This window comes from Zerene cesonia, chromosome 9 (genome assembly GCF_012273895.1).
Source record: "Zerene cesonia ecotype Mississippi chromosome 9, Zerene_cesonia_1.1, whole genome shotgun sequence".
Taxonomy (NCBI): Eukaryota; Metazoa; Arthropoda; class Insecta; order Lepidoptera; family Pieridae; genus Zerene; species Zerene cesonia.
The window spans coordinates 4,596,486-4,613,490 of NC_052110.1; the positions used below are offsets into that span (position 1 = coordinate 4,596,486).

Consider the following 17,005-nt stretch of genomic DNA (forward strand, 5'->3'; position numbering starts at 1 on the left):
CGTACCGGGGCGGGGGCGGGGCGTGTCCAGGGACGCGGCCGGTTGCAGGAACCATTCGGAGCGCGTTCGCATCCGCGCGCGCTGCCGCTCGTGCACCTGCGGCACGCTCAACGTCACCCGCTTGCCCGCGAGGCGCGAGTGTCGCGTGCGCCATCGATATATATATATTGCAACGTGGCACCACTGTTTTGAACTATTCTCTCCAAATCTCCACTCTCTCCACTCCACTCCAGTGTTAGATTGACTCAAGTGTTATTTACAATAGTTAATGCTTTTTAAATTACAACAGTGATACCATGTTATTCTAATATCAATGGATTTTTTTTACTTTCGAACAACTATACCGAAAATTACGCAGCGTTTGATTTTATATACATTAAACTCAATGAGACGTAATTTTAATAATAAATCTAAAGATCTGATTAAAAGTACGATATTTTTTGTACAGTCGCTCTGAAAGTAAGGCAACTGCGAATCATATGGCTTAATAGAAACAGATATAGTCGGCAGTCGGCTAAATTAATAAATGTACAAACAAAATTAATCTTATATACCATTTCAATTCAGCGTTACAATTCGAGTTGTACTTTGTGTAATCTTACCTAATTAAAACACTTTATTGTATCAAATCAATTTCTTATCGATACTTAAATTTATCATACATCGCGTTGTCACAATCGGCATTCATGTCGCTGTCATATCCACTAATGGCGAATTAATTATTCAACGACGTTAATCTATATCTCTAATATTAAATGAACACGTAAATCCATGACCACAATAAAACTACCATAATAAAAAACCTAACATAAACCGTTAATATGTTAGAATGAAAGTGAAATGTTAGTTATATTAAACCTTGACCACGTCCAGTTAGTTACACACGGATACATTTTAATCACTATTCACTAACAACCTGTTATTATTAGGCTTTTTGCGACGTTATCATAAAAATGTTTTTCACTCTGAAACAACCTACGTTTAATATAAATATCATGAAATACGAAGGCTATCAATAGTTCGACTGAGGGAGAAAATAAAAGTACCATAGCAACAGATGGACCTAAATACCTACTGCAAACAGATATCGCCATGCGAAGAATTTACGTAAACCATTTACGAATTACATCGATGATGGTGGCCCTAAGTGGTAGAAAATCATTAAGTGTCCCATTAAACTATTCATAACAATACAAACAAATTGAATGAAAATTATAAAAAGTGACGAATTACGATTTTTTACTATGTCTTAAGATGATTCGAAAAAAAAGAAAATAAAATTTTCCTTAATGATTTTTGCCTCTAAACCACCAGTTCTATTTTAATTTTTTTTTATTATTATTATTATTTTAATTTGAAGGTAAACGGTTCACATAACAGGGCAACACAGAAACAGATCCTTCGTGTAATATCTACAGGTGGCTACGGAATCAACTTCACCATTAAAGTAATATATCCCTCAGAGTGCGCTAGAATTTAAACATACATTTTATATACCCCACAACCACTGTACATCTATATAGAATAGTATATGATTTTTAATTCAATGTACTTAAAACTTTATAAAATAATTGGTAAATTGCAAGATCTTTGCATTGAACTGTTTCTGTACAAATTTATACCCCCCAAAATATTATGTAACAATAATTATTACTATCTTTAATCATTTTATGTCCCAAAATAGAACTTATTTTATTTTTAAGTAGCAAACCAATCCCTCTATCTATTCAACAATTATCACATATGAAAATTAACTTACAAATATAACCAACAAATTCTAAGTCAATCCTAACGTCCATCACACAGTACAATGACGCAAAGATCAAGTCTAAAGTCCAAACTCGGGTCTGGCGAGGGTTAGGTCTCGTTAGGTCTTACCTGCGGCAGGTACGAGAGGCTCTTGGTGCTCTCCGCGTACTTGTTGATGGCGCGCAGCTCCTCCAGCGTCATGTGCGGGCTCGAGTTGCTGCATGACGACTGAGATGACGAACTCACCGACACCTGGAATTACATTTTCACACACTTATACACACACACATAAGCATAGACTCGATTTCACCCACTTTAAACGAACAGATTCAATTCAAACTTTATACACTTATCCGGTTAAAATCGGTGACAACACAATAATTTCATTAATATATCTTATTGTCCAGATGAATATTGCCAGGATTAAATAATTGCTTACCTTTCGTATACTCTGTAATAGAGCACGTGAGGCAGTTCAGTTAATTCTATCATTAACGCGAATTTAGCAGTTTCTAAATACATATATTTATTTTATAACTTGTTTAATATACTACCAGGTTTATTTGGGATAAAATTGTGTTTGTGCCTTATATAATATGTATTAACTTTTAAAATATCAAAAAAAGTATTACTAATCTATTCCGTACTGATAATTTATAATAACACTTTACTGAGCTAGAAAGTAGGTAACTAAAATATTATTACAGTTTCTACTAGCGTAACATTTATTTCGTATATATAAGGGTGGGGCTATATGTTACATCGCTAGCTTATATATTAAACGTAATTTCCTTATCCTTCATAAAAGAGCATTGTGAAATTTGTAGACCGTGAGTAAGCAAATCTTAACACAATGCATTAAAATATTTATCATACGTATAACATGGCATGAATATTAAAATATTAACTTACACAAGGAACAATTTTACAAATCAATTCATGTGACAGAACCCTTCATGTTCCTCGATGTTAACAAATTGAAAAAACCTTGAAAAAACATTCACCAAACACTGTTACTAAAACTTAACTCAAATCAACTAATAAAACAAGTTTTGAAGTGAAACTTCTTTAGAATCGTTTTGATTTCAAACCTGATGCAACGGAAAAAACGACAGGTAAGAGACACAAATATAAAAAATGTGTAGAATGAAGCCGGCAAAGAATGAGACAGAAATATACATACTATTTTAAATACATATTCATCTCATTCTTTTGTCGATTTACTGAAGTTTCACTTCTATCGTGTGTGAATCGCACACACACACCTTTTTTTTAACCGATATTTACTCCGACAGAGGTTCTCATTTCGTGGCTTATTTCTTTTATTGACGACACTATTCGTACCTTAAAAACACTCTCTTCCAAGGAAATCGAGAGGCGTGTGCACGAGTCCAAGAGGCTGTGTTCTGGAATGATCCCGAGGCCCAGGGCCCCGCCGCCCCCCGCCCCCACTACGCCCATGAGCGCCGGCATCGATTGGCATTCTTCTGATTTTGACAACCCTATAACATTCATAAATTGCCTTTGATGTTATACATAAAAAAAAATATAATATATGTATGTACCCTGCAATAGATATATTTATAACTACGTAGCTATAGCGAATAGTCAATCTGTGTGGGTGTTAAGTAAGACATTTTCAAGAATATTTAAAACAACGTTTAAATTGCATTAAACAATTTTATACGCAATTTCGAATGTGACTTCTTCATTATTTATCAACGATTAACAGATGATATAGAAATCCATGCACATATATACAAATATATCAGAATAATATCTAACAAAGAAACGATTCGCAGCCTCATATTTAGATACCTATGTTCGCAGTTTTATATGTAGAGAAATATTTATAAAACAAAAAAACATATTTATTATATAAGAAGAGGTAATAACGTGATAAAAAGAAATGTGTAGGGGTGCCTTTACACGAAAAATAAATTCATCTCGTGCGAAAAAATTAACCAATATTTCAGACACGAGACAAAACACACAATAAATTAAATAAAGATTGAAAATTATCTTGTTAATTTAAATATATGAATGTGGTGTAATACGAATATGTGATATGATGACCAACAGATACGTGATTATTATTTCAATGTAAATATTAACATAGTATTAGTATTCGAATGCAGTGGCGTAGCTATCATAGGGCCAGGTGGTGCAGTGCACCAGGGCCCCGGAGCTCAGGGGGCCCTCTAACCTCAGCTTTGAAAGAGGGGAGGAAGGCGGAAAGAGGGGAGGAGGGCCCGATTCTTTCCCTATGCACCAGGGCCTTTGTCCCTCTAGCTACGCCACTGTTCGAATATTGTTAAAATGAAAGAAATAACTATTTTATTACGATACAAAGTATACCAAAACTACCATACCCACCCCTCTTGTTACATTACGATCTTAATGAAGGTGAATTTGTTATTTTATCTTATGTGTTGAACTCACCAAAAATATTTACTTTATATGTAAAATTATTATTTTTATTGAGGCATTTTTACTACTTTAAGACGTTTCATGAACACGACCTGCGGAAGATATTGTTACGGTTTTAAACCGGTTTATATGCCAATTTAAAACTTACTATTGCTCCAGACTATTTAGTAATTTAGTATGATAATAAATTCGTACATAAATTATTAAAAATGATTTTGGGAAGATAGTAATCTCATGCAAATTTCACACTTATTGCCTTGTGTTACTATGTAGTTTTGAACGTATTATAGATAACAAACTAATTAAGTATAAATTACTAACCTTCCAAATTATACTTGTTCCCCCATCTATCGCATTCACACTGCAACCAGGTTTTTTCTGCTTCGAGTGATAATTGTCCTGAAATAAGTTATCACATTGTTAGTACCAACATATCAAATCAATTCAAAATATTTTATTTACTGTACATAATATGTACTATCCATAATATATATGAAAATCATTTAAATTACCGTGACGCTAATAATGGATAAGTGAGACCTTCTTTCAAAAACATAACCCAAAAATTATTAGAGTACATTTAACAGTTTACAAAGTAAACACGTTAAAATTTTATTACGATCCCAGCGATTAGCTATCGAGAATGTCAACTTCACAAAGGTTATTGGACTTTTCGGGATGTTTTTTCATATAAAAATCAACTTTAGCGCGTGTTGCAAAAACCGTGAGACTGTTAACTTTTCACACCATTCAAACGCATCGTGTTTTTTTTTGAACGCGCGCATTGTTTCATATTTAATCGTTGAAACATTTTTGATGTTCTGCCGCAAGTGTGCTAATAATTACGCGGATTACCTACATGCAAATTAATTTGGGAAACAAAAAAAATTTGGAACCTTGAATTCGCTTAGGATTGCGAGATATTAAACCGATGACTCAACTTCGAGGTAAATAGATGAAATTTTAATACAATTTTTATTTTGGGTCAAAGATGAAGCGTCGTTTATGTTAAGAAAGGCTTACAAACACAAAAGACATACAAAATAATAAAACAAATGTATTACGTAACTTTCAATCTCTTTCTGTATAACGTAAATTCTAATAAATCTATACTAATATTATAAAGCTGAAGAGTTTGTTTGTTTGCTTGTTTGTTTGTACGCACTAATCAGGAGCTACTGGTCCGATTTAAAAAAATCTTTCAGTGTTAGATAGCCCATTTATTGGGAAAGGCTGTAGGCTATATATTATGTATGTACGGACAAAGCCCATTATTACGATGAGTATAAGAAAGCGTGTCTCTAATTTAAACACTACATTACAGGTACATTGAGTGGAACCAACTTCCAAGTAACTCCAACTTCACAACAACGTGCCGTTTGCGCAAACATGTTTGTGCAATTGAATTTTGCGCCGTGTGGAACCGCTTTAACCAACAATGTAACCTAAACAACCACAGCTGTTCCATCTACATGCTTCCACTTACTAGCATACGCCTCTTGGTCCCTATGGTGTCTGGGCGGCGGCGGGTCCCGGAAGGAGCATATCCACTCGTCCTTAACTCGCAACACGCGACCGGTCACACGGGCATAGTACTCGTAGTTATCACGCCCGAACAGATCGCCGGCGCTAAATTGTTCTATGAGCTGTCGCATTATGCGTGTTGCCACCTGGGAGATAGGTTCTAGGTTTCAAACTATGCAATATGTTAAATCAGTGAAGAAACATTATATATGTCATGGACAAAGTAATAAAATGGAGTTATTTTTCATAATACCCGCACGTATGTCAGAAGCAATTAATTCGCGTGGTGCATGTTTTAGTTTTTATATTTAAGAATATTGCGTAGGCTTTTAGAATAATGCTTCTGCCTATTACTTGATCCATAAAATATATCATATTTATTGCACATTTTTTTTCATATTTATTAGTGATAGGTTTTGATTGCTAAGATTTTTTTAATTTTAACATTATATAATCTCAATCATTATAATCTCTAGACCTTTTATCTTAAATAGATTTATAGTTTAAATCCTGAATAGTTTTTGAGTCATACGTTGTATATTTCTTTATTGTTCTACTAAGGCACAGGAAGCTACAACAAATGTTATATCAATTATCAAAGATAAGTGCGTTGGATCACTTAAAAATATTTACATAACGTGACAAATAAGCTCTGTAAGATAAATAGAAATTGTTTCTAGAAAGCCGTAAATCACACCGTGCGTCATAATTAAATACGTTTAGATGAGTCAAGCGATAGCAGGATGTGAGTAACGAATTTTTGTGAATTAACCTCTTATCTATGGCGTGCGTGTAGATGCATACTTCCTTATGGCAAAAAATCTAAATAAAATTATCTGAATAAATGTAATTGAACAATATCTATATATTATATAGAGAAGATTTACACCGATAAGAATAGACGATACTGATTTGGTTCAGTGCATATACGAACGGTTAATTTTGTATGCATTTAATGGCTTGTCTGCGCGGGCGTACCCTAATATGCAGAAAATGTGAGGCGATAAAAGCATTATACATATTCTAAGCATACATATAAACATTGCTAGCGTATATTTCAGTGATGAACTTTCTTCAAGAAATTATTCTCAAGAATTTCCTACTATAAAAAGCTGGCTGCATTTGGTACAGATCTTTAATTTAACTGATATGTAGCGCAATTAATAGAAAAGCAATGATTATATATTTTCCTGTAAATACTTTCAAAGATCTCGACCGCCTTCCCGTTGCAATATAATACGCCGCAATACACAATGATCAAAAAGATATGACGTTTATATACTACTAGCATTCCGCCCGCGGCTTTGCTCGCGTAGTCACGGGTAAGATAGACTCGGGACGTTACCGACAAAGTGCCCGTTCCCGTTAGATTTCCGGGATAAAAACTATCCTATGTCCTTTCTCGGGTCTAAAACTATCTCTGTACCAAATTTCAACATAATCGGTTTAGCCGTTCTTGAGTTATAAATAGTGTAACTAACACGACTTTCTTTTATATATATAGATCAATACCTATTGTATTTCAAAACGGCAGAGCCGCGTTTAATCTTCTCTTTCTCTTTTACTCTAAGGCATAGAACAGATTACATCTTGCTCGCTCGCTTACACAAGTAGGGCAATTACCCGTATTGCCATTCTAGATCGTGTACAACGTAGCCATTTCTTCAAAACTTCTATGGCAACAAGCGTATGTCAAAAGGTCAACATTTTTTATCATGTGATTAGACTAATGAATTCTAGGTTCTAACTATAGGTTTGGAAAAGCTGATTTTCCTTCTAAGGCGAATACAATACCCCATAACAAAGGAATGTGTCTTTACTCAAAAAGAATGATCGAGAACTATCTCTAACCCACTTATACCTATTATAGTACGCACACACTACTAGACTACACTAATAATACCATAATACGATGAATACTTACACACACTTCGGCCTTCGGTTGCATGTATTGAACAATCGTGTGTTTAAAGCTATTTACAAGAAGCATTTACTAAATTATATATACTGTTAAGACACTCGAACAATATTGTAATTGGACAATTATTAAAATGTTGCAAAATATAAATTAAGTTATTTGCATTATTAATAAGATGTCTCAATTATAATGTACATTACCAAACTATTTTAAATAATCAATGCAATTATAATATAAAAACAAAACGTAATTACTCATTACACAATACAAATATTATGCCGACGGTACCTACCCACTCCTAACTCATTAATATAATATATATGATACTTTATTATATACAGATATACATTTAGTAACGTACACTATTACACAAATACGTTGTGATTGTACAATATGTAAATCGGCTTCATTGCTTTTACTTTATTTCCTGTAAGCAACCATAGAAAAGAAAAACGATATTGGTGTCCTACAGCAAACATTTTGTTGGTACACGACTATTTCACATACATTACGTAATTATTTATACGGTAATTTTAATTAAAAGTGCACTTAAATGACGCCTCTATTAATAAAATATGTAGAATTACAATTTGCGTCGATATCGTAACCATCTTCTCAAAAGAAATGCGTCTCAAAATTGCACACGAAAATATAATGCAATTTATCTCATTACAGTGAGTTATCAGGGAAAGCACAAGCGTTCAGTTTACGAGGTGTATTGTGTAGCTGATAAGGGACCCCGATCTGAACTGATAAACGCTAACGAGATAACTCAAGTACTTTTCTACTTGTGCCTTTGAAGAAATAACAGGAAACCGAGTTTGTGCACTACTTTTGTGATGTTATTTAAAAAGGTTGGATTACAATTTAAATTTGTCGTTGTAAACTTTTATTTCCGAATTTTAATATGATAGTAAAGTTTTATCTTTAATACAATACTAATTCGAAAAAGGCTCTTTGAAATATTTATTTGTGATTCTCTTTTATTCATGTCTCTAGAAACGTAACAGATTAAGATATATACCTGACTAGACTGCCGTGGCTTACTTATGTAAATTTAAAAAACCTACATTCTCATATACTGAAAAAAATTGAATGATCAACCTCACTCCATCACTCATTACCTAAAAAAATAAAAGCTTTTTTCTTGTGTTTGATTTTACGCGAGTATTATACATTTAGAAATTAAAAACTTTTAAACGGAGACTGTCTCCCCGTGACCACGCTCGCTATAAAGTGTTCGAAACGTCGGGTTAATAATATAATGAATAAATCCCGTTTAAAATCCGTTAAAAAGTTTTTAATTACTAAAATTAAAAGCTTTAACGGATTTTAAAAGCGACCAATTATGCATATAACATATACAAACGAATTGCGAACACTTCAAACTGTTGAGTTACAGCGAGTGTGGTATATAATCATATATATATAACTTCTACACACCACACACACCACACACACCACACACACCATCACACACCATCACACAAAATCGCGCGTGATACGTAGCCGCAATGACACAATGGACACCAACCTTGAACCGCTGCACGTCCTCCATTGTGGCCGTCTTGCCGTCAGACACGCAAGAGTGGAAGAAGGAGGGCGCCACCGACACGCCGAGGGCTTCCGATGTCATGCCGGTGCCTGGGAACCGTGTGAGGTCAGATATTGGGCCATATGTACTTATGGATCTACGAATATAGGTTGGGCGGCAGTCGACGTCAAAGTAACGTTTTTGTTTGAGGTCAGATAATGGGCTACGGGCGGATGGCTAGTGGATACTAACTAAATATACCCATACATCCACTGATCTATGGATGCAGGCAAGGGATATAATTGTCTTATAATACAGATAAAAAAGTCGTGAAATAAATATGGATCCAGAATGTTACATAACTTGTGCTATTGCCGCTTTATCTTACATATCGATACATTTCATATTGAATTCAGACATTAGATCGAATACAGAAAACCAAATTTAGATATTATTTTTAGTTATGTGAGAATTAATACTACCCATTTCAATTATCATCCAACGATAAAGCACGTGTGAATATAAAGTTTAAAGTTCACGCTAAAAATTAATTATTCATTGCCTTCGACATGCGAGGGTCATAGAAATATCATCGTAATACATCGTTTAACAATAAACCATTCCCAACTGAAAGCTTTTAAACAAATTTAAGCGGTGAAAGTCCTTAATTATATTTTCACGATACATACATACTAGTATAACAATTCTTTAATTATACCCACGCTTAAAACGAAATAATCATGTCAACTTTAATACCGCAATAAAATTCAGCGAATCGTAAAATTTTATTAACGCAAAAATATTTATCTCCGATACTAATGTCGTTTTAATAAACGGCCAATTAGACTGCAGTAATGACTGTGGAAAGTGAATTAAATCGAACACAATGTTATTAAGACACGGCTGAATCAGATAAATGGATGTACATCGTACGTGTCGTGAATAAATAGTCGATAATTAGTAACACAGTGTGATTGAGAATTTAAACGATGCATTTCTGGTGCCGCTATGACAATCTTAATATCCAGTAAAAATCCAGTGTCATGATGTATGTTCCCAATGAACTCTTCGCCAACTCAACCGATTTAAATGAAATTTGGCATTTCATGTGTTATTTGGTCCAACTTAAGATATAGGATAGATAGAGTATTGAATCCCAGAATTATACAGATTATTACAGTAACAGAATTATACAGTAACATACGCAGTATGTATAATAATTTCACAAACAAAGGATGCACATGTACCTACTTATTACTTATAAGTCCCCTGTCGCTGTAGGGGACTCGTGCAATATTATGTAATGCAAGACTCGATTCAATGAAAAATATGCTCTTGTCTATAATACTAGGTAATACGAATAAATTTCAAGAGATAAAGTAATATGTTTCCCTATTGTAATGTGCTAGACGCTCGTCCCGGCTCTGCTCGGATATGAAGATTCCTGCTTTATCCCAAGGCAACATTTAATCGGGCTTAAAATTCATCCAATCACCCAAGTCAGCTCATACCCTGTCTGTATACCAAATTTCATCAAAATCCGTTCAGTAGTTTAGGCGTGATTGACGGACAAACATCGAAACATTCAAACTTTCACATTTATAATATTAGTATGACAATGTATAATGTATTATCGTATTCTTAATACTTTAATACCAACACAAGGAAATGCCGGAGGACTTACGCAATGACACAGAACAAACACGCAAAATTCTCATACATACATATCTATATAGATATTACACGTAATACGCCAAATGCAAACGTAACAGACAACAAACGAACATCAAACCAGCGCACAAGCGAAACGGAAGCGCCCACAGCAACGGGAACCACCATAATAAGTAACAATTCACACTCAATTGAACACGCATAGATAAAAACGTTAATGGAATATGACAGCGGATGGCACTGAACAATACACGTAACTAACTACACGTTACGTATCGTTGCGTATGCGTGACAAGGCTGTTTAAAAAACGCCCTATTTAAAACAGAATCACAAATAGCTTAAATTCATGAACGTGGAAAGAAATTTGCGAATGCGCCAGGGGAACTTCCTAGCGCGTGTTGAAGATAATTTACATACGCGTACGAATGATGCGATCTTGGGATATACAAAACTAGCTTACCGACCGCGGCTTCGCACGCGATAAGTTCGGAGTGGTTTAATAGATATTATACATTAAAACCTTCCTCTTGAATCACTCTATCTATTGAAAAAATCTCCATCAAAATCCATAGTATCGTTTTAAAAAGCACACATATATACAGACGCGGGAAGCGATTTTCCTTTATACTATGTAGTGCTAGTGATAAAGTATTTCCTAAACAGCTAAGCTAAGCTTGTAAGGATTCCAACCCCTTCTAAGCTCATATTGAGCAAACAAAACAGATCTTTCAGAAAGCCGACATTTCGAATGTGCAATAAAGATATGTATGTTATATCCTCACATAATGACAGAGCTAAACGGATTTAGAAATATTAGACCATCCCAGCCGGGAAACGAACGTTCGTTTCCTTCTTCCTTATCGTTTCACTGATTGTACAGCTATTTTTCATTAACATATATCACATTTGTCTCTTCGAATATACCAATAAAAGAAAACCTTATAATGACTTAATGGATCGACTGCTAATTAGAGCCGTAACAAAATTGTTATTAGCTATCGTCACATCTCATAAAAACGCGTGTATTACAATCGCCAAACCAGAGCAATAATATTTATATATATATATATATAAAGAAAGTAGTGTTAGTTACACTATTTATAACTCAAGAACGGATTAACCGATTTGGTTGAACATTTGTGCAGAGGTAGCTTAAAACCGGGGGGGGGGACATAAGATATAAAAAAAAACATTTTTATCCCGGAAATCCCGCGGGAACAGGAACATGCGAAGAAAACCACGGGTCTATCTTTCCGGCGACTACGCGGGCAAAGCCGCGGGCGGAATGCTCAAAATTCAAACATCATAAATAATTGTTCCGTAGTTGTTTTAAAATATATACTGTGAAATATATTCATTAATTATGCGTCATAGACAAATGATTTTATCCAGCATAGACACGATATAACGTAAACACAATAATAGCGGCAATCGGCATTCTTCAATAGCCGGCATGCTATAGATGAGCTGATAAAAATATTATATTTGGCACCCGAATAGTTCAGCGCTTGACCCAGAAAATCTATGAACATCCGGTTAATGTCGTTCACGAAAATACTCTATTAAAAATGAGTGGATATAATTCACTATTCAATATTTATACATAGCTCGATGTTTATAAAAATTACGAATTTGGAACGACTATCGTGAGAACTTATCAAAATCACATCTAGATACAAACACAGACATACTTATTATTAACTATGGAGATAACTGTGGTTTCCTATTTAGCTTAAATTTCCCCCTAACATTCCAACATGGCGACACTTTAATTGAGAAGTAAAATGAAAAAAATGTCCATGTATCTTCAATGAGGATCAGACGAGCTTTCATTGGATTAACACACTAAGATACTTCCATTAGGAATGGCAAAAGTTATGCCGCTGATGTATATAATTTCAAGCATATTTAAATGTATAAATACATTACAGCATTTTTAGTATGTTCCTGATACATTGCCCAAGAAATTTTTTATGCGTTTCAAACGCAGCTCCAATTTACACGAATTCAACATGAAACCATGTAAACAAATACGGAATGCATTTGTAAATACATGTAACATTATGTAAAATCCGACTTCCCAAACTTCAGAAGATAAAATTCTCTCAAGTGGGTTAATCACATCATCGAGTGTCGTTCGTAAACGGAACACAGGGAATAGGGTTGCCGATACCGCCTTATGAGAATTATAATACGTGATATAAAATGTAAGGAAATTGAACCGTGAGCATCGTTTCCTTGTGACGTATAGTTTGTTTATAGTTAGCATAGCCAGTTTATGGGCTATGTAGTAGAAGGAATTCAGGGCATGGCAGAGGAGCAATACCAAGCAAAACGGAATACTTTTCAGGGGAGACATGTAATAATTAAACATTCTTGGGTTTCAACCTGAGACTTTTCAAATAAATCTTATAGATTTTTCAAATAAATCCGATTCGATCGATCGATGCAAATGATGTGATTATGTTTGATGAACACTGTGTTTTAGGATCTGTCGGGACTAAAAACCGAACAATGCATTTGAAGAGACCCTACATCTGCAAATGTTCGCAGACGGTGGTGATCGCTTGTCAACAGGCGAACCACTCGTGATCTCCCTAATTGTAAGCTAGAAAAAATGTGAAATATCTTCTAACATTTATTCATTCATCCGTGTTTATTTACGTTAGCCGCGATGCAAACATTCCAAGCGCCCAACACTTAACTCATTAAACCCGAGTCCCACTTACGGGCCAGATGGAATAATCGCCAGCTCGCTTAGCCCGCGTTGCATCATTACACCGACGCCCACGCCGACGCTTGTAATTGGCGAAATTACCACTAATTATTTTCGGTTTCATTGTTCCAATTTTTTTACTGAGAACCGTAAGGTCATACGTTGGATTGATCGCGACGATAACTTCGAAGCTAGCATTGAAAATATATAATTTGTTTCATATGATGAATGCTTAAACATATGTATGTATTCGGGAAACATATTTAAGAGACTTAGATAAATCGTGTCCACCACCAACGTGTGAACCAAAAAATATTATAAGTGGTAAACATCAAATTTTCTATTTTGACGATTCGAAAACGCCTTAGTTGAATACTGTCGGTTGAGTGGAGTATAATTGCATGAATATTTGTTTGAGTTCGAGTATACTCGTGTTATTATAGTAACACATATAAAAAAGTATCAATTAGCTTTTCGAATGTATTTATTATTAATATTATTTGGACTTATACTAGGATATATTATATCAGAATTCCGTCCTTATTTTTAGAAAATTTATATTAAGTAGTATGAAAAGAATTGAATTACGCCATTGAGGTCGCTCAAAGTATTAATAAGGTTAATACTATGTAAGGGGTGTGGGTCAAAACTTTTATGTCTAACTGAAAATAAGGTACTAAGGAAAAATATCAAACCTGCTTTGTCAGCGTTGGAGGCCATCACTCGAAATGTACCAAAGAGAAGCACGAGTAGCCGCTGCGTGCATACCGGTAGAGACAGCAGTAATCTGTTGACAAGTAATTAATTATTATTTTTAACAAAAAATACATATACATAGATTATATTAAATTTTCAGAACGAGGTCAAATTTTAACGGAAACGGAAGGCCTGAAGGGAAATCTGAGAGGTAACAACCAAAAAAATACAATCGAATTGAGAACCTCCTCTTTTTTTTTTTTTGTTTATCACTCAATTCGACTTTTTCCATTTCTTTCCACCAATGAAATTTTCTCCTTATTCCTAAGTTACATAATGATACACTTTAGCACATGTAATAATCTCCGTTTTTCCGCATTTTTTTTCCGGGAATCCCACGGGAACGGGAGCATGCGAGGAAAACCCCGGGTCTATCTTTCCTGCGACCACGCGGGCAAAGCCGCGGGCGGAAAGCTACTATTATATACTATAGAACGATCATATATATATATATATATATATACTTATATATAGAACGATCATATAGAACGATCAGAATCGCCTTAATCGCGATACCTTTGTAATGTATCGAACAATAGAATACTTACTGTACAACTCATATGTTCGGAAATGCAACTTAAATAAATACCACGATTAATGTCATAGACACGATCGAAGAGAGAAGAGCACAAAGGGCAGTAAAGAAACCACAGATAATATTAATCGCGAATGATTAAAAAAAAAAAGATAGACACGAGAAATGATGGAATAAACTATTTAGATTAGCATAAAAGTATTAACAAAGTAGTTTGTGACAAATCTTATCCTACTAATATTATAAATGCGAAAGTTTGTAAAGATGTGTGTGTGTGTGTTTGTTGCTCTTTCACGCTAAAACTACTGAACCGATTGCAATGAAATTTGGTACGTAGACAGCTGGACAACTGGAATAACGTATAGGCAACTTTTTATCCCGATATTCCTACGGGATACGGACTTACGCGGGTGAAACCACGGGACGCAGCTAGTGTATAATAAAAAAGAAATGTTCTGGATTAACGTATGTTATCTTTGTTTTAATGACTCACTCCATAATGGTATCGATTCAATAAAAACAATTTAAAAACTGAACAAGTTACGTAACTCGTGTGCCCTTTCCCCGAGTGAAAGCTCTGTAGCGTTACAACTTTCAATATAATTTATGTTTATTTATCCGAGTATTGTTCGAAACGGTAGTAATCCTTCTTTAAGGTGGCATAAATAGGTTTATCATTTTGTTTCGCAGCGCTGCATCAAAGAAAGACGCTTAATGATTACAAAGCAAACATGTCTACATATAATACTTGTGTGTATAGAAAGCTGATGAATATTTATGGCATTAATTATCAGATTTTAAAATAATTCATTTTTTATTCTTAAAACTTCACTACATAGATTGTAGCAGTCGCTTGCCGTGTTTATCCCTATGTATGTATATATGCTTAGAGGTTTAAAATTACACAACGGATTTTGATTGTTTTTTTTTTCAATAGATTAAATGATGAATTTATATTTATAATAACATCTACTAGACTACTCCGAATTTCAATCTTTACTCCCCGACAAAGGAATTGCCCACGGAAATGAAATACATATTTCCCCGCGCCTATAATAAGGTAATATAAATAAGGTAGCCTATGTCACTCGTCCTAACTATCTACAAACACGATTATTATTAATTGTATAATAAAATCGCATCGATATGACGTGAAAGATATAATAAATCCTTTCGTATTTTAATATCATATGTATTGCTTATTAGAAAATATTGTAATCATTATTAGCATCGCATCTGATAGATTTATTCCCATTTCTTTAACAACGGAAGAGCCAGCGGACAACATCTCATTACTTCTTGTTCCCGGGAGAAGAGAGCGGCTAAGATATAACTGGAACAGCGCTCATCGTTTTTCATTATAATTCATACGTGAGAAATAGATTCTCATTTATTTTATAATAAAAATATGTATATCTTACGACAAAAATTTATTTATAATTTGCTGAACCATATAACCGAATCGTTATTAAGGAATACGAATCAACATACTAAAGTTTATTATCAAAATAGATGAAAGTTTTAAATTTATTTATTTCCATGACGATTCAAAAAGACCAATTATTTACTCAAACCGATTTTACTGTAAACAATGAATTAGATCCACCATGTAATGAAAAGCTCTAGCTTCAAGGTTAGCGGAGTTGATCAACATCTAATTGCATCAGGTCTACAAATTTACAATCACAGTAATACTGCGAAGTTAATTCTAATTAATCCTAGGATTTAACCTGATGGAAAAATATACTACATGTGACCTTTGAAACGTGTGAAACTAATGAATTAAATTGCACTATAAATAGAAACATAATTATAAACGAAGAAAAATATGAAGAATAAAAAAAAGTAAACTTCAATTTAAGCAAACTGTACTCGCTATAACGCATTTATACGAGTACTAGCTGCACCCGGCAAACGCTGTTCTGCCTTACTCTTATCATTTAGTGGTGTGAAAAATAGATGTTAGCCGATTCTCAGACCTACCCAATATGCTTACCAAATTTCAGAGGAATCGGTCAAGCCGTTTCGGAGGAGTATGGCAACGAAAACTGTGACACGAGAATTTTATATATATAGATATAACGAATTGTACAGAACTATACCTAGTCTTGCCATAAATATTGTAATAAAGAAAAAAGAAAATTGTTAACTGCAAATAACATTTATTACTT

General features: G+C 34.2%; 1 protein-coding gene across 4 annotated transcripts in view; it reads right to left on the reverse strand.

The window, feature by feature from the left end:
- The window catches only part of LOC119828878, a 28,933-nt gene that overhangs the window by 5,970 nt on the left and 5,958 nt on the right, over positions 1 to 17,005 (reverse strand). The window contains exons 4-11 of one of the 4 annotated variants that reach the window (XM_038351167.1): positions 14,239 to 14,330; positions 9,156 to 9,265; positions 7,628 to 7,639; positions 5,666 to 5,849; positions 4,501 to 4,578; positions 3,094 to 3,251; positions 1,879 to 2,001; positions 6 to 96 (exon numbers count right to left, since the gene is read on the reverse strand). In XM_038351167.1, the coding sequence (XP_038207095.1) occupies positions 6 to 96; positions 1,879 to 2,001; positions 3,094 to 3,251; positions 4,501 to 4,578; positions 5,666 to 5,849; positions 7,628 to 7,639; positions 9,156 to 9,265; positions 14,239 to 14,330 (848 nt within the window). Of the gene's footprint in view, positions 1 to 5; positions 97 to 1,367; positions 1,470 to 1,878; positions 2,002 to 3,093; positions 3,252 to 4,500; positions 4,579 to 5,665; positions 5,850 to 7,627; positions 7,640 to 9,155; positions 9,266 to 14,238; positions 14,331 to 17,005 lie in introns of those variants that run through there. The other 3 variants (XM_038351171.1, XM_038351168.1, XM_038351169.1) reach the window with 3 other exon arrangements.